General features: G+C 39.5%; 2 protein-coding genes across 4 annotated transcripts; both read left to right on the forward strand.

Annotated features, from left to right (window-relative positions):
• Positions 1 to 393: 393 nt before the first annotated feature.
• Positions 394 to 4,052, forward strand: tmem169b (transmembrane protein 169b). Of its 2 annotated transcripts, XM_083776545.1 has the most exons (3): positions 394 to 505; positions 1,246 to 1,655; positions 2,107 to 4,052. In XM_083776545.1, the coding sequence occupies exons 2-3, from the start codon at positions 1,382 to 1,384 to the stop codon at positions 2,739 to 2,741; spliced, it is 909 nt and encodes a 302-aa protein (XP_083632671.1). In that variant the 5' UTR covers positions 394 to 505; positions 1,246 to 1,381; the 3' UTR covers positions 2,742 to 4,052. The 2 variants fall into 2 exon arrangements, with proteins under 2 accessions (XP_083632671.1, XP_083632672.1); XM_083776546.1 differs by lacking the exon at positions 394 to 505 and having other exon boundaries at positions 1,227 to 1,655.
• A 1,072-nt stretch (positions 4,053 to 5,124) lies between these two features.
• On the forward strand, positions 5,125 to 18,020 carry LOC310867116 (X-ray repair cross-complementing protein 5-like). 2 transcript variants are annotated; one of them, XM_083776932.1, is made up of 21 exons: positions 5,125 to 5,190; positions 5,721 to 5,834; positions 5,964 to 6,147; positions 6,385 to 6,433; positions 7,043 to 7,165; positions 7,665 to 7,847; positions 8,015 to 8,129; positions 10,469 to 10,607; positions 10,897 to 11,009; positions 11,678 to 11,740; positions 11,835 to 11,972; positions 12,096 to 12,186; positions 12,304 to 12,434; positions 13,612 to 13,808; positions 15,014 to 15,104; positions 15,789 to 15,858; positions 16,002 to 16,111; positions 16,352 to 16,448; positions 17,286 to 17,353; positions 17,446 to 17,520; positions 17,703 to 18,020. In XM_083776932.1, exons 1-21 carry the CDS (start codon positions 5,173 to 5,175, stop codon positions 17,715 to 17,717), a joined length of 2,184 nt encoding a protein of 727 aa, XP_083633058.1. In that variant the 5' UTR covers positions 5,125 to 5,172; the 3' UTR covers positions 17,718 to 18,020. The 2 variants fall into 2 exon arrangements, with proteins under 2 accessions (XP_083633058.1, XP_083633057.1); XM_083776931.1 differs by lacking the exon at positions 17,703 to 18,020 and having other exon boundaries at positions 17,446 to 17,691.
• Positions 18,021 to 18,114: the final 94 nt, after the last annotated feature.

The following is an 18,114-nucleotide window of genomic DNA, read 5'->3' on the forward strand; positions in this document are numbered from 1 at the left end:
CTTAATCGGTAGAGGGCGCCCGGGGAAGGCCGGGGAAGTCAAAGTCAACAGTGAAGGAAACGCTCTACCGTACGACGTACGTGGAAACAATGAACGGAAAACTTTGATAATCATAACTAATTATTATGCCATTTTGCAGTCTCATATCATTAATCAAATAAAAAAAAATACAATAAATAATAAAATAAAGGCATTTTGACCGTAAACACCAGCCACTAATAACCGTACCGTGGTCTGATGGAAAAGCCTGCTATGGCGCGAGGAAATGGTTTGACAGATGAGGTGGGTTAGGGGCGTGTTTAGACCGGGAGGGTGGGGGGGGGGGTGGAGACTAGTGCTATTCTGGAATACAGTTTGCGGAGCGCATCTGTATCTGCTGTACTCTATGGCTGTGCCTGGCTGCTGCTCACCCCGAATGTGTGTCAAACAAATAGAACAATAATACAGCCGCTGCCGACGATTTAGGTGCTGATCTAGTTGTGTATCCAATCTCAACTGATTCGAGGTAAGATTCTGTTTTGCGATTTTAGATCCAGTTTTTGCATTCGTCGCTGGGGTCTAATAGACAAAAGAGCGGACATGGGTGTGATTTAAAGGGTGGGGATCAGCTGTGTAGACCGGGCTACATTGTGGATATCCCCTAGCCTTTGGAAAATCCGCCTAAAAGCAGATAGCCTTTTCTCCACAATGTACAAGTTATAGGTCTACCGTAATAATGATTTAGTTCCTAAAGCGGCAAGCCGGATTTTCGTGATGGTTGATAATATGGGTGTTGGCAGTGTGCAAGGACAGGAGGATATTTATTTAATAAGCTATAGGCCAATATATATATATATATTTATTTTTTATTTTTTATTTTTTTAGGTTTTGTATGTTTTTGATGCAAAATATTTTAACAGCATTCTTCCTCAGTTTAGTTGCCTTATTACAGATACATTACAACTAAGCTAGCCTAGAGATAACGGTTTAGCAGCTTGACTATCACATGCTGCTATGGCTCATTCAAAATCCAGACATGGACTATACTGTAGAAAGAACACAATTATTTTCAGTATCAGACTGCTATCCTGCCCTGTTCAAACGATTAACTCTACTCTCTCTTCTCTCTCTCTCTCTCTCTCTCTCTAACACACACACACACACACACACACACACACACACACACACACACACACACACACACACACACACACACACACACACACACACACACACACACACACACACTGCACACTCAATGTACAGTAACAGCATAGTGTTCCTTGTAGATTTCCTTACAATGGATGGCAGCAGTCTGTCCTGTCCAAGAAATCACCATTAGTTTCCATATAATTCCTTAACAGTAAAAGAGTAGAGGGCACGCACTCTGCTAGGTGAGACCATGGCCCAAGTAGAGGAACCACAGACTGAAGGAGCGAGCAGCCCCCAGATGACCTCCTTGAGGTCTGACATATCAGGAAGCCATGCAGAGGAAGGAGAGGTGGGACCTGCCATGAGGAGGAAGAGAAAGAAGAAGAAAGAGCCTCGCCCGGAGTCCATCATTGTTTACCGCTCCGACATGGAAAGAGCACCTGGAGAGGAACAAGGGGGTGAGGAAGGTGCAGAGAGAAATGCTGAAGAGGGTGCACATTTTCTTTCTACACCAACAGGCGAAGGTGAGAAGACAGTGTCTTTGTTTTTTACTTCAACTGTTGCGTCAGATTAAAAAAAACAGTTAATAAGATAGTGCCAGTGTAATGGTTCATTCAATTTAACAATTCTCATGCATTTTGACATACTACACCTGAACTGACACTGCACAAATTGATTTTCTGATGTTATGAGCAGAGTTGTGAATGTTTGTCATTTATCTTGTGATTGTTTTTTAATCTGAAACTGATATGAATAGGTCTTCCAAACTTCCCCTCAAAAATGACAATGAAAACATTTGCTTCTGTGCAAAATTGAACACATAAAGGCTTAGGATAAATACATAGCTGTGGCCATTGGGTTGATATGCAGTCTCCTTTTTGCATTCAAGTTTTTGCAATTCATGCAAATTATTCATTATTGTGCATAATAAACAGAATTGACTTTAATGGTGCATGTCATTTGATTTGTTAACAGGGTCAGGGTGGAATCTACCTCCAGACAGTAGATACGTGACCTTGACAGGTACCATCACCCGGGGTAAGAAGAAAGGTCAAATGGTCGACATCCATGTCACACTGACAGGAAAGGAACTCAGGGAACTGGCCAAGTCAAAGGAACGACTTGACGCTGAATGTGAGGCAGGGGACAGTGGCAAGTGTACGTGTGGCTTTGGCATGTGCCAAGGCCCACATGTTGTTATATGGAGCCTTTCCTGTGCTCCCTTGGTTTTTCTGCTCTCTTTCATCACCTCCTTCTACTACGGGACCCTCACGTGGTACAACGTCTTCTTGGTTTACAATGAGGAGCGGACATTTTGGCACAAGATCACTGTGTGTCCCTTCCTCATCCTCTTCTACCCCATGCTCATCATGCCCATGGCTCTGTCACTGGCTCTGTACTCTGCTGTAGTGCAGGTGTCCTGGGCATTCGGTGAGTGGTGGCAGGTTGTACGAGACCTGGAGAAAGGCTTCTGTGGCTGGGCGTGTGGGAAACTAGGCCTGGAGGACTGCTCTCCCTATAGCATTGTGGAGCTGCTGGACTCTGACACTATCTCTGGGACTCTGCAGAGCAAGGCCCCTAGTGAATTCGCTCAGACTTCCTCAGTGTAAAAATGATGTCCAGGGCACACATGGCACACATGGATCCAGACCTGGGTCAAATAGTATTTTGATTTGCTTTAAAGACTTGTTTAAAGCTACCTCCAGTACCTACATTTGTGGACTGCCACGTAGGACAAGACCATACAGGAAATTATTTGAAAGCTGCTTTAACACACTGTGATGGACAACTTGCTTGACACCGACCAAATTACCCTAAAGTTCCAAGCATTTTAAAGATAAAGCAAAGATTAGCAAGTACCATCTCTCTCCACTCTCCAGCCTTTCCAGTCCTATCACTGTTGCTATCAAAAATAAAGCAGGGAAAAAAGTACTACCTGAGCCAGGTCTGTATGAGTATCAGGCTTCTCTGAGTCAGGGTCAATTGTGTATGGCATTTTTGTTTGACTTTGAGGTTATAGTTTATTACACATGTTTCTATATACACAATGGTCATTGATTTTCCTAGAATAGCAATCCTACTCAGAATTTATTGATAACATATGGGCCTTGTCTTTTCTCCAGTTCCTGTGTTAGGATTTGGGTGCATCTTGGACACAAATGGAAACATACCTCTCTTATGTAAATATACTTATTTTGTGTGTGATGTCTATATTGTACACTGTAATCATGACTTTTTTATGGAAATTGCAAGTGTTTTAAGTAACATCTAAGTGAAGTGATTATTATTGGTATTATGCATTGAAGTTGTATTTTAAGCCATAGTCACTATAAGCTGATGAATCAGAGATTTTGTGGCAAATTTCTGTGTTCTCACATATTTACTACACCAGCAGAACAGGTTTGGATTATTGAACCACTCACAATTATGGTCCAAACTCAAATGAAATCAAGACATCTGTGTATTTGCAACAGAACATACATTTGACATGTTCTTTTAATGTACTTTAATTTATTTTTTAATACATTTCAGTTGGGTAAACTAGCTCAAATGTATGTACTGTAGATGGGTGTTTAGTATAGTTTGAGACTTGATAAAATGTATGGTAAACAACTGATATCTTCTTATTTGAGAGACGTGTTCACATACTATAAACTGACATGATAAAGACCATGACAAAAAAGGACTTAAAAAGTTTGATGTTAGGTAATAAGAGATTATCAGAGTTAAATAAAAACTGGATTTTATTGGTTGAAAGTTAACATACCGTATTTCATATTTCTGACAACTTTGTGTGAAGCAATTCTATATATTTTAAAATACTGTATGACAATTCAAAGCATGACTTAGTACTTGGGATGCTTTTTGTACTTGTATTTTGCTTCTAGATGATGCAATGCAAAGAGATACATAAAATTGAAATAAACACTCCACATGAAATGATGTGCGATGTACTGTCTTCATTGACGCTTCATTATTCAGAGAAATATTGTATGTATAATCACACAAAAACACGACAACTATTGTTCAGCACCTTGAAAAAGATGCTGTTTGCATATCTCAAATGTTAACTGTCATAGCCAAGATAGGTGTAAATTTGGGGTCAGCTTTGAGATCTGATTACACAGGTTTAATGTTTGTCTTGTCTAGACAAACATTAAAAACGCCATTGACAATGGACAGATTAATGTTTGTTTTGTCTCCAACACAAACATTAAATGCCATTAACAATGAACAGAGTTTAATGTTTGTTTTGTATGTCACTGAGCAAATTGGCATATGCATGTCAGAGGAAAACCTCGGCCAATAAGGGACCACGATTCTTATAAACTGCTATTTTGTGATGTTAAATTGATGTCATATGTATTGTTGATACACTTCACATGGGTGTACTTTGTTTAGTTGTATTGTTTTGAATTCATACATTTAGAGTAGACCACCAATTTTAACGACAAGCCGAGAGACTACTGATGAAAATTATCTTATATAGATAGCTATAAACTGGTACATTTACATTGATGTCAAAACAGAAATTTTGATTGATTTGCATTGTCCCCTGATAAAAAAAACTATCAAGGGCAATAAATAAATAAGAATTACCTACAGTATCAGTTTTGTCCTACAGGCACTGTTTTGTATCAATATATATTTTTATGATGAAAAATGAACTGCCATTTGCAGACAGTGATCATTCGTGAAAACATGAGCATGCATTTACAGTGCAGTCAGCACAGCCCACCACTTGAGGGCGTTTTAACCTACCTTTTCTATCTCTTTTTTGCTTTTACTTTTTTACTTTCAGTAGAAATGAACAGTATTTTGAAGAACAAACTAGCAACGTATTCGTACAGCACGCGTGCATGACTGTTAACTAATCTGATCAAACAACAATAAAATGTGTAAAGAAAGAAAATTGTCTGTCTGGTGACGCGAGATTACAACGTAACTAGGAACCTTTTGTTAGTTATCATTTCTCCGGAGTCATAACAAAGTGACACGCTAAATAGGAAGAAAGAAGAAAGAAAGAGGGAAAGAGAAACCATGGCACGAGCAGCTAAGGTATTTTACATCACGCTACGCTGTAAACACAATATTTTATTGAATTATTAATTTGGTTTCCGAAGTGATTAAACTGATTAAACGAGACATGCAGAGTATTATTGTTGCATACATTACATGTAGCTTGTATCATCATTAGTGAATTCTGTAATGCATTTACTATTTTAAATGTATTCTTCTGTAAAAAAAAAAAAAATTGACTGGACTCTTGGAAGATTAGCCGATAGACTAAAAATTAAATTCGGGCATGTAGCGACATGTTCAGCTGGACGGTGGAGCGGACAGTGGACGCAGACTGTCACGCCCCCTATTGAGCACCATAAACAAGCAGCGGTGCAGGCTAATCTCACCATTTAATTGGCATTTAGCCCTATGCGTTTGATTTACCAGAGAATCCGTTCTAATAAATGTACGAGCACCATATGCAATATCTTATTCTTGTTAACCTCGCGTCACCAGGCTTTCCACATCGGAGGAAATCTTCTTGACAAAGCCATCGAAATGAAATATTATTTGTTCCACTCTTGCAGGCAGCTTTGGTGCTGTGCATGGATGTGGGGTTTTCCATGTCCAACTCTGCTCAAGGCCAAGAATCTCCTTTTGATGCAGCCAAAAAAATCATTCAGAAATTTGTTCAGCGTCAGGTAGTCTGCATGCCTATTCTTGTTTTGAAAAAATAAATAAATAAAAGTACTACATTTGTTTTGTTTTATATGTATCCTACCCAGCATACTGTTACTGTACAATGAAGATGAAACTTTGTTCCCCCCCAGGTTTTTGCTGAGACAAAGGATGAATTGGCTCTGGTTCTTTTTGGTACCGACGCTACCAATAACAAACTAGCAACTGTTGGCCAGTACCAAAATATCACTGTACATCGCAACCTGACGATACCTGACTTTGAGCTTCTGGAGGAAATTCAGAATCAGATCCAGCCTGAAAGTCAACAAAGTGATTGTATCCTTTCTCAAATCACTCACTTTCAGTAGACTGAGCTAATGGTCATTCACACATAAACATTTCTAGGGTGTTTACTGTTTGAATGTAGAATGGGTCTGGAATTATCATTGAAATCACTCACCCTCATTCTTATGTTATTTTTGTTATACGTTCAGATGTGTGTAGAATTCTGAATTTTATTGCAGACTTGAGAAATTCCAAATGTGTACACATCCCTTAAATGTTGTTCACCAGGGATCGATGCTCTTGTTGTTTGCATGGATCTTCTTCAGGGAGAATCACAGTAAGATTCTGAAATCACTGATCAAGAACTTGCATGGGACGATTGGGCACCCACTTTGTCAAATTCTATACCAGAATGCTCTCTCCTTAACATGCTCCCCCCGGGTCAAATCTGGCGCCCTCGGAATAGTCACCTCCTGTTATTCCTAAACGTAACCTCAGTAAAACTATGCCTAAACCTAACCGTATTCCTAAATGTAACATAACCTCAGTTTGTATGCCTAAACCTAACCTTGTTCCTAAACTTACTGTAACCTCAGTAAAACTATGGCTACCCCTAAACTTATTCCTAACCTCAAGGTTCAAGGTTGTACTTAATTGTTGCCTCTTATGTACAGGTACATAAGAGTAAGACTTATTTTAGTTTGGCTTCCTTCAGACAATGCAGCAGCATAGATAATAACGACAGCAAAATGGGGGGGGATCAATCACTGATGTGTTAAAGTTAGGCTGTCAGCACAACCCTCTGCACCCTAACCTCAGTAAAACGAATACAAGAACTCCTGTGGAAGAGCAGTCAGCGGAAAGAAATGGGGACGAGTGTGTTTTGGGGCCAACATTCTGGTTACCGTCAAATTGAGTGAAGTCATTACATTTTCTTTCCTTTCAGAGTGAAAAAGTTGGACAGACTCAACATTGCCGTTCTGACAGACCTCAGCACCCATGCCAACCATGACCAGCTGGAGGTTATCGTTCAAAATCTGTCAAAAGATGACATCAACCTGCAGTTCTTGTAAGACTCAGACAGACACTTATCTTGAAGCAAACATCTTTTAGTCAACATACTCTATTCCAGTAGTATTATTTAGATATTGACCCAGATCAATTATTTTGTGTGAACTATATTCAGCACAGTTGCACAAATGAGTCTATACTTTTTGTAGTGAACTAAATACTACAAATAAACAAACTATGTAAGTGGTCTATATCACCAGATTAAATTCTAAATACAAATCTTTTTTTTTTTTTTTTTTTTTTTGATATTTTTTTTTTGCGGCTTACGCCTTTTATTGATTTTTGAAGGGACAGACAGTAGGCTGACAGGAAACGGGAGAGAGATGGGGGGATGACATGCAGTAAAGGCCGTGTCGGGTCCGGGAGTCGAACCCGCGGCACACTGCGACTGGATTACCAGTCCGGTGCCCAGACCGTTACGCTACGGCCTGGGCCTAAATACAAATCTTGTAAATACTCAAATCTGCTGATGTCACCCTTAACATTTCCTTTTTCAGTTTACCTTTCCCAGTGGAAGGCAATGATGGTAAAGAAGGCGAAGATGGGGACAGTAGTGGATCCAGTCATGCAGGCAGAGGCAAAGGGTTGTCCAGTGAACAGCAGCGCGGCCTGGAGTTGGTCAAAGAGATCATGCTGGGTCTGGATGACGTAGACGGCTTGGATGAAGTTTACTCCTTCAGGTTGGGAGCCAGTCACGACACTTAATCCAGCTATATATATCAAGTCAAACATGCCAAAACATCAAATAAAACAGAGTTATCATGGAAGGACAGTATTGATTTTTACAGTATGGTATTGTTATCTTATAACGTTATTGAATGTTATCCATGTGACTGACTTGTTGCAGCGGTGCGATTGAGAAGCTGTCCATGTTCAAGTGTATTGAGAAGAAACCTATGGCCTGGCCCTGTATGCTCACCATCGGGGGCTCACTGTCTATCCGCATTGTGGGATACAAAGCAGTAAGTTGACTGAAGTATATGGAATAGTTTCTGTGTATCTGAACTTGTATGGTAATTATGTACACTGTGCTACACTATGACATATATTTCAACATGGTCTTTAGTTTTTTAGCATATTGTAATTATTGGCACATTAGTAGTAGCACTCTCACAGGTCGATTTTGAAGGTGCAGTTTACCAGGTCGTGATACATAAATTGGCCTCGCTCTGCGCACATTCGTATTATGAAAGGCATATCGGCCCGTGTTGAACGCACTCGGCCCGTGTTGAACGCACACACATTTGGCATACCGCGTCCCTGAATATTTTAGCATTGTGGGAGTGTCCATATGTTAATTATTCTCGCTTTGCGCAATTAGCTATTAAGCCCCTTGACCTAAAGACACTCAGCGCATAACGATTAGACGTGGGTCTGACCACCTCATAAACGCAAAAAGCACTGTTTGATTTGACACTTGAGCGGCTCTGGAAGGCTGGTAGAGTGTTGCCATGTCTGTTTATTATAAGCGGCTTATTTTTCTGTAAAGTTGCTTTGTGTGGTTGCTTTTCTTGTTTCTAAAGTGGTTATTTGGGCTTTTCTCCTAATGTTGTTTAAACCAGTGATCGTCACACAGCACATTGCCATGTCAAGGATCCCCAGATGAATGCATTTGCCCAACTAAGGACAGCTAATCCAAAAATTAAATAAAAAGATTACTTTTGAAAATAGCAGATCTATACCAGCTCACAATGCATCACATTCATTCATTAAAACTATGAACTCTGACTGCAGGGGGATATATAATGATCATTATAACAATGTGCAAGAACATATTTAAAAAGAAGGAAGAACTTTATATTTGTGGACGATCAAAATATGTTTTTTTATTTTAATGTGGTGTCATTCAAATTAATCTGGATATGGCAGACTCACTATTTAGAAAATAAAAACATGGCACTTCATTTAAAATAGGTTACAGACCCCTGTTATATGCGCTTATTTTTATAGACCTATTTACTTGTTTATATGAGACATGGCAGTTTTGCGTTTTTAAAAAAAAAATGTTGAGATTAGAAACGGCCATAATTCTTTCATTTCTCAACCTTAAAAATAAATAAAAACATCTCCATAATCCGTGGGAAATGTGCTTTCATATGCTGTATCACACCCGATTCAAGTCTTCTTCAATAAAATGCTACGAGCGAACTCAGCGAAGACCATACCATCGGGGCCACAGCATTACGCAGCACGCATTCAACTCATTCCTTCGTCGTGACTTGAATGAAATAAAATATAATAAACGTTATTTTACTGGTGTTTTTCAATAGAAACAAATAAAGAGCGTGTGTAGGCTACTGTGTGCAAGTGCAACAGTGCATATACATGCATGCACTAGGCTATATTTCTTCCGTGTCGGGATGGTGATTGAGCTCTTCAAGTTCACAGCCCGTTTGGTCTTTCATAAAAAAACGTTGATATTAGCCTATAAACACTCATGGTTCTCTCATTTCTCAACCATTTTATTAAATGTAAAAATCTCCATATTCCTTATGAATCTTGCTTTCATTCGCTGTATGGTACATGGTTCTATCGTTATCGAATTAATTAATTACGCATGGATTGGCAATTTGCCAATATGCTGCTATCTACTCGCATTCCGATCTGAAAGGTGGGTCTGTTCTTTTGAGGCATAAAGGTGACAGCATGCAGTGCAATAGGAATAATTAACCCAAATGTGACAAAGGCATGTCATGTCTTCTATGGTGCCAGCCTGAAGAAATGTCATACCACGACCCCCAAAGTGCGCATTCCGTATGTGACATCAGCTGACTGGTAAAGAGAATAGTACGGACATGTTGATTGGGTACGTCTCAAACACGCCTTAAACACACCCATGACTAATTCAAGGCCGTTTTGCGCACTCCGCGGGGTGTCAAAAGCGCTTCTTAACATGCCCAAAATTGCAATATGACATACTACACGCCCCCAGATCATAATACTGTAATTAGATTAGTAATATAGAAGTAAGTAACATAGAAGTCCTAAATCGACCCCTTAACCTCCTAAGCCCTATATACTGTACTTCATCATGTTGGATCTACAAGCTCACGTGAGCTTGTAGATGGCAAAATAATTGTTTACATTCTTTGAGAGAGAGAGAGAGAGAGAGAGAGAGAGAGACATGGGTGGATCGATGTCCATCAGAAAGCTGGGATAGTCAATAGTGAAAGATACATGTTTGCGCCATAGTAGAAAAAGAATGCTCTTTTGACAAGTTCCATTCAAAGTGGTGAAGTTCTAGTAGTAATAGCAAAAGATCCCACGGTTATCTTATGAAGAGCCACTGTGTCTCCTGAAGGTAACAAGTGAGAAGCCCAAGAAGGGCTGGACTACAGTGGATGCTCAGTCTCACAGCAAAGAAGATGTGAGGAGAGAAACCGTGTTCTGTCGGGACGACGACAATGAGACTGAGGTGCCGAGCGAAGACACCATTCAAGGTGAGAATGTGCTTGCTTAACCAATAACCAACGCCTTCTAAATCCTAAACGTTTTCTGAAAAAGTATGTTGCTATATTAGTGGTTCCCAAACTTTTTCATGTCAAGGATGTTTGCTTTAAAATATATATATATTCAAAGATTTGCACAATTTTCGTACTTACTTCTTTTTCCTTTAATAGCTGGTTCATTACAGACACCCACACACAGACTTCACGCAAGCATATCACACACATATCAGTTCCAAACACATGATCTAGTGACATTTTCTCTTGTATTCCCTGTATTCAGGATTCCGCTATGGGAGCGACATTGTTCCCTTCTCCAAAGTAGACCAGGATCAGATGAAATACAAGCATGATGGGAAATGTTTTTCTGTCTTGGGATTTGCCAAACAGAACCTGGTATTATACTTCCTCTGTTTCTGTCATTCTGTATGACCATTTAAGAATATGTCATTTGAAAGATACATGAATTGACCGTCGTGTGACACTGATGTGTTATCTCTGCTAGAATATCATACATTTGCCTCATACTACTAGTATATTTGTTTAATATATTTTCAAATCGGTCAACAACAATATTGACATACAAAATAAAAATAAACGCAGAGTAATCGTCCCTAAGGGCTATTGGATACGCGTGCTGTGAGACTACGGATCGCAACCAGTCAATATGGCACCTGTTGTGCTGAATCGATGATGTCAAATGTGTAGTTTAATGACATGAAAAGAAGTGTGACATCGTTTTGCAACATTTCACAGAGAAATACAATGAAGAGACATTTCTTTTGCGACCCTGTATTATTCATCAACTTGCATCAGAATGATTTCAGCTTGAAAGGTTTATCTACAAGTCATGATCAAACTACTCCCTCATGGATCTAGGTAGAAATTGAACTGCACACATCACTTATTATTATTATTATTGTTAAGGGATACCTCCCGGCGGAGATTTGTGCTCTACGGTGCACAGCTTTGTAGTTCGCAACTTCGCTCCATTAGATGTGAACTATTTTTTACATGTGCATATAACTCCTCTGCTGTGCTGACACTTTGATCTGTATCTGCAGGTCCATCGGCATCAGTTCATGGGAAACCAGGTTCTCAAAGTATTTGCAGCCGTGGATGATGAGGTCTGAACAAAGGAACTGATATACACTTCAAAATACTAAATTAACAGCAGGTCAACATGGATCAACAACCAAACATATTCTCTGTGTTGAACAGCATGCAGGAGTGGCTCTGTCGGCTCTTATCCGGGCGCTGGATGAACTCAACATGGTGGCTATTGTCCGTTACGCCTATGCCCGGAACACTAACCCTCAAGTAGGAGCAGCCTTCCCTTGCATCAAGGAGAAGTACGAGGTGAGGTGACTACAAAATGTAATGCCTTTTTATATTCCGTTTTCAGAAGAATATGAAGCTAAATAATTTGTATGCGCTTACAGAGTAATGGAGAAATAACTCTTGTCCTTTTGTGTTTTACAGTGTCTCATTTACGTTCAGCTGCCCTTCATGGAAGATCTCAGGCAGTTCACATTTCCTTCTTTGGAAAAAAACAAGAAGTTCAACCCGTCAGGTATTAATATTGCTCTAAGTAACACTACAATATATACTAGTAAACTGTGCTTCATAGTTGTACATCTTGGTTGAGGGACAGAAACATTGACTTTTGTGTGCTTTGTGATGCTGCCAGAGGCTCAGCTGTCTGCAGTGGACTCTCTGATTGACTCCATGATGCTGGTAGAAGATGATGAGAATGGAAAGAAGGAGGATTTGTTCAAAGTCAACCATATTCCCAACCCTGCCCACCAGAGGCTCTTCCAGGTACTACAACATAGGTGGTATGGAAGAGGATGCAGCACTGTCAGGGGGGCAGTCAGACAGATATTTTGTGAAGCCACTGAGGAAATCGGGATTTCCTGAAAGTTCATATAATGGCCTGTTGTGGCGCTGTCATTGGACCCAGAAAAACCCATAGAAGTCCATGTATTTGGGCCCAACTTCACCTAGACTGTATTACCTTAATAAACATGGTCATGAATACTTTCTGCTTCCAGTCACTAGTTTAAAGTCTAATTTCTAATGTCATAATATTTTTTTGGAAAATTATGGTCCCATTTATTTAAAAAATGACCATAAAGTCGCGCATGTTCTGAGGGTCGTGGCTACCGTTACAGTCTATGATCGGGATTCCCCTCCCACTCGAGTCAAAATAAAAACCAACGGAGAAGAAGGGGGGAAGTCCCGCCTCGTTGTCTGGGCCAGCCAATGGCCAGCTGGGCTAAAACGGATCTAGAAAGATGGCGACTTACAATACAAGGACTGACAGGCTTCATTTTACGTTCATGTTAGACCCGGAGAACTCTTTGTCCATATTTTTTACAGTCTATGAGCACTGTACTGTAGTGCTTTGTTTGGAAATGTGGTCAGTATCAGTCCACCCGGAAATTGTAAATGTTTATGATTCTTTAAATCTTTTTAAGTTAAAATGTTTTCGTTTTTCTTTAGGTTATTGACGTCCACTGATGTTTTCATTCATCACCAAACAGTAAATCACTCGATATCAGACGGAACAAAAATATTTCATGTACTGTAATTTCTCTGGTATTGCAATTATGCAGAAAATGGCACACTTTTCTTATATTGTTTCTTGGAATCTAATTACTTGACCAGCTTTTTCTTGGTTGACTATCATTCGTGCAACTTATTATATTATATTATAATACCGGTATATAAATATAATATAATATTATATATAGCTTATTATTATACATTGCAATTTGTAATTCTCTCTAGATAAGCATGTTGTGAAATACCTAAATGTAAAAATTGTTTGACACCCACAAGATTTATTTCTTCTTGAATAATCCCAGAAAGTCAACCATTTATGAAATGTCGAATTTCTTGTCTTTCTCATCTTTATAAATCTTATTCTGGTACTTTGCCCATGACTGCAATTTCTGCAACTGATCTCCCCAACCCTTCCATCTCTGTCCCTCAGTGTTTGCACCATCGGGCAGTCAACCCTAGCACGCCGTTGCCCTCCATAGAGCCATGGCTGAAGGCCATTCTGGAGCCACCCAAGGCCATCAGTGCGTCCTGCAAGGCTCCACTGGAGGAGATGAAAAAGCTGTTCCCGCTGAAGGAGGTAGAGAAGAAGAAGCAGTTGAAGACCAGCGCTCAGATTTTTGGCCAAGGGTATGTCTGGCCTGAATCCAAACGGGAAGTGGGTGGGCTGGGAGGCCATCAGTAGGTCATGTAAGAAATATGTACAATTTTGTGGCCAAAAGAAACAAAAGCTTAAAAGTGAATGATTGTTTTGAAGACAAATTCTTAAGGCAAATGGGCCCCTTTTTAGTAGCTTTTTTTTTTAGATTGTACGCATTGTTCGCACTTGCACACGCTCGCCCATACACAGATTTTTAGAACCTTAAATATGTATTCATTAGTATTCATTATTAACCTACAATATATATTTAATTGTACTCTTTTTACTTGCATAATCAGGATACTTTATACTTATTACATTGTCATTATCAGGCGTTGACACTAAGGGTTGAACACCTGTCCCTGGCAGGTAAATCAAACTTCCAGGCTAGTGAAGTTTGCTTTCTGGTTGCCCGACCGGGCAAGTGCTCATTTGAAAGGGGACACAACCATCTATAAACACAACATGAGTTGTGAAAGTGGCCGGAGCACTCTTCTTTGACCTATAATGTGTTGTTTTCACTGTTGCTACTCTTAGAAATTGTGTGAACCCATAGTCATATTATATAAATATGTAGATATTTGATCAAAAAATTGGGGTATTTTTTATCTCACAGCCTCAGAAAATATAAAGTGTTAAATTGAATTCAAATAATAACCTATAATTTCTTTATGGAAGATTTACTTTTCGGGCAAGTGGGCATGACCTTTGGGCAAGTAGAACATGACCTGTACTTGCCCGATGGGCAAGTGCCTCTGAGACCTTAGTGTCAACCCCTGATTATGTATTTACCTTGCAGAGCTCTGTAAATTTAGTTCATGAATGCATCAGCCACTGTTACCCCAACGTTCAATCCTTTTCCATAATCTAATTTAATTTTTTTTAACTTTAATTTATAGTAGATTCATGACACATGCAGTGAAATATCTCAAGCCTTTTTTATTTAATTTCCATGAAATTCAAAAATACAGTATCTCAAAGGTCTACTGTACCTGTAATTAATAACTTAAATCACAATAATAGTGATGACATTTTGTCATATTCCTTACATCTTGAACATGCAACTATGTTTATGTTTACAGTACAAGCGGAGTTGGTTTACAAAATAATTTATGAACAAGAATCTTCTATACTGTATGTATATAGTAAAGGGTCTGGAGTTTCTGAAGTGTACACTGATCCTTTCACTCTATAGCTCTGAAGAGCCTGACTCCAAGAAGGCAAAGTTGGACGAGGAAGAGGAGGAATTCAATTTGGCTGACATCAGTGAAGGCACTGCCACTTCGGTGAGTTACATATGGTCATATATCAATATACTAAATAGATACACTATACTGTATACTAGTGTATAGTTTAAAATGTATTGGAAAACAATGAAAACATCATTGCATAACTGTGTGAATTATGTTTCTGATTAAAGAGGACCGCTCTAAAGCCCAAACCACACCAAAGGGTCGGGTTTTATGTTTTTTAAGGTCAACCACACCAATGCAACTCCTTGCAACTCAATGAGTTGCATTGGTGTGGTTTACCTTTAAAGAAAAGTCCCGACCCAACCCTTTGGTGTGGTTTGGCCGTTCCATAGCTTTAAAGACTTTGTTGCTCTCGACTTCCTGCCGCCACATGAAGACTGCACAGCCTGTCGACTTCTGCAAAAATAGAACGATTTTGCTGCTCACAAATACAAAGATGGTTTTGTGGAGGCAAAAGCCTACTTTCCTACTTTCACCACACAATGCACTTTTTGGCCAGACATTTTTTTTTACCGGAAGAAAATATTTCTTAGTTACACCACTGTGCCCTCTACAGATATTGTCAATAGAAAATCCCATTGACAAGATTCTTAAGGCTATGGACCAGAGCTAGCTCTAAGATAACAGAAGGATTTCCTCTATAATTTACATGTTGTAAAGGAGAATGCTTTCATCTTTTATGACTTGAGTCTCAACCATTACTCAATGCTACACTAGGTGGGTAGCGTGGATCCAGTCAGAGACTTCCGTTCTTTAATTAAGCAGAAGACACTTCCTTTTGGAGAAGGTTAGTTTTGTGTGTGTGTTAATCAAGTATCTTACTTAATATTTTGTTTGCCTTTTGAAATACTATAAGTCATGTTCAGCCCCATCAATACTGCTTTTATTTTCTCTTTGTTTCATCCGTGATAACCCATGTGTCCTTCCCAGTCTGTCAGCAACTAACTCAAAGGATAGAGCAGTTGCTTAGCAACAAGAACACGCACTACTTCATGAAATGCATCAACTGTATCCAGACCTTTAGAGAGCAGTCTATTAAGGTAAATAAATAAACTGTCTTGTCTGTTTGGAGAAGCATTGTGAATCTAATGTTGATATTCAAACCGCATAGTATGAGTCAACTTGAAAAGATTAGAGTCTGTTTAGTGTCTCGTGTGTGTGTGTGTGTGTGTGTGTGTGTGTGTGTGTGTGTGTGTGCGCACCGTGTGCGCGTAATTTTTTGAATGTTGTGTGAGCAGAATCGTAAATGTGTCACTGAATTTATATTTTTATACTTCCAGCTGGAGAATGCTGCTTTGTTCAATAGCTACCTACAGTCCCTGAAGAGGAGCATTCCAGACAGGGGCCTACAGGACTTCTGGGATCTCCTTGTTCAAGGTACGATAAGGCCCTGGTTATAGGATTTCCTCTACTCAAATTCTCGCACATCCACGAATATGACTTGACATTTCCCTCCAGTGTGTTTTATGCCAGATTTGGGGAGATAAGACAGAGTGCATGTTTGCAAACTAATCTCGTCCTGCCCAGATGAGATTAGTTTTACTGGATAAGGTGAAGTAACGTGATTCACTGATATTTGTGATTATTATGGGGCTAATATTTCCATGGGAGGTAAGGGGGGGGGGGGGGGGGGGTAGGTTATTTCTTGGAGAAATAACACCTGTTTTTCAACAAACTCCCACATTCTCTGTCAGTTCCAGTGCTATTCGAATTAATTTTGACACAAATTACACATACTTCACATACAGTAAACGCCTCCCCTTTCCATCCTCAGTCATTTTGGGGAGTGATATTGTATCAGTAATTGTATTATTATTTGGGTCATTCAGTGAGATTTCCCATTTGCAGGGTAAAGAATGCCATCACACAAACCCCTAACGAGACTGTAGACATGGTTGTAATTTTACCCGTTTGTTTTGTCAGGACACCAAAACACTTTATTTTGAGATGTTAATTAACAGATATAAATTAGTTTCTTGTGACAGGGCACCAAAACACTTTATTTTGAGATGTTAACAGATATAAATTAGTTGCTTGTGACAGGGAACAATAAGTACATTTCTTTCTTCTTAGATAGTTTGTGCATTGGTAGCTTGCTGCTGTTTTAGAGCTAAATCAGCTGTTTTCCTGGCCTGAAATGAAATTGTTGGCACAAGTCATTACATGCGGTGTTTGCTCACTGTCCTGAACCTTTCATTTGACCTGTTGTGACAGATGCCATAACTCTCATCAGCAAGGACGAGGTCGAGGCAAGCACTACATCCAAAGAGGATGCAGATCAGGTAACTTGAAAAAGCTCCTACTTGAAGAAGCTATACACCCCCCCCCCCCCCTCACCAAAATGGCTGACATGAATGTTCAATTTGTCCCTCAGTTCCTGGTTACAGAACAGCAGAAGACGGAGGCAGCAGCCCCTGCAGTGGAGGATGCTGGAGATGTGGATGACTTGGTATGTGTTGACCCCAACTGACTTCTCTTCCACAATAGCTTTCAGTATTACTTCATTATTGTGCACAGAAATCACTGTGGGAATACGTTAAGGCCATTTGCAGGAAATGCTCTTGTGCGTCTGGCCATTGAGACATTTGATATAACCTCTTAAGTTTCTGCCTTTCTTCTTTTCCTGTGCAGCTGGACATGATGTAAGAAGGGAGGTGATTCTCGAGCGCACATAGTGGAATGATAAGAAGGCATCCATTCACTCAGGACCAAACCCATTCTGTCGTCCTTTGTTCTGTCTGTGTGAGGCTAAAGTCATTAGACTTTATTGTATTTTGCATTAGTGTAACATTTGAATGTTAATTGTAACCAATTAAAAGTAAATAGAGTGCCATTGATAGGTTTTATTTGTCTCATCTTTAAAATGATAGAGGCTATTATTATAAAGCTCTTTTTCCACCAAGTTTTCACAATGGACTAATGTTAGGGTAAATAAAAGTGTTATTTTTACCCCTTTTATTTAGACTCGTTCCTACTTTACAACATTACTGTCTCAGAAATGGCTGTCTAATATAACCATAAATGTATCTGTAAAGTTTTATGG

Source organism: Protomyctophum parallelum (genome assembly GCF_964188405.1).
Source record: "Protomyctophum parallelum genome assembly, chromosome: 11".
Taxonomy (NCBI): domain Eukaryota; kingdom Metazoa; phylum Chordata; class Actinopteri; order Myctophiformes; family Myctophidae; genus Protomyctophum; species Protomyctophum parallelum.

What these genes read in the sequence shown, in the direction of transcription:
- tmem169b (XM_083776545.1), top strand. Translation starts at nt 1,382, where the DNA reads ATGGCCCAAGTAGAGGAACCACAGACTGAAGGAGCGAGCAGCCCCCAG. An exon ending in TTCTACACCAACAGGCGAAG is followed by an intron (nt 1,656 to 2,106) that starts GTGAGAAGACAG and finishes ATTTGTTAACAG; the next exon opens with GGTCAGGGTGGAATCTACCT.
- LOC310867116 (XM_083776931.1), top strand. An exon ending in AGAAATTTGTTCAGCGTCAG is followed by an intron (nt 5,835 to 5,963) that starts GTAGTCTGCATG and finishes GTTCCCCCCCAG; the next exon opens with GTTTTTGCTGAGACAAAGGA. An exon ending in CTGGGATCTCCTTGTTCAAG is followed by an intron (nt 16,449 to 17,285) that starts GTACGATAAGGC and finishes CTGTTGTGACAG; the next exon opens with ATGCCATAACTCTCATCAGC.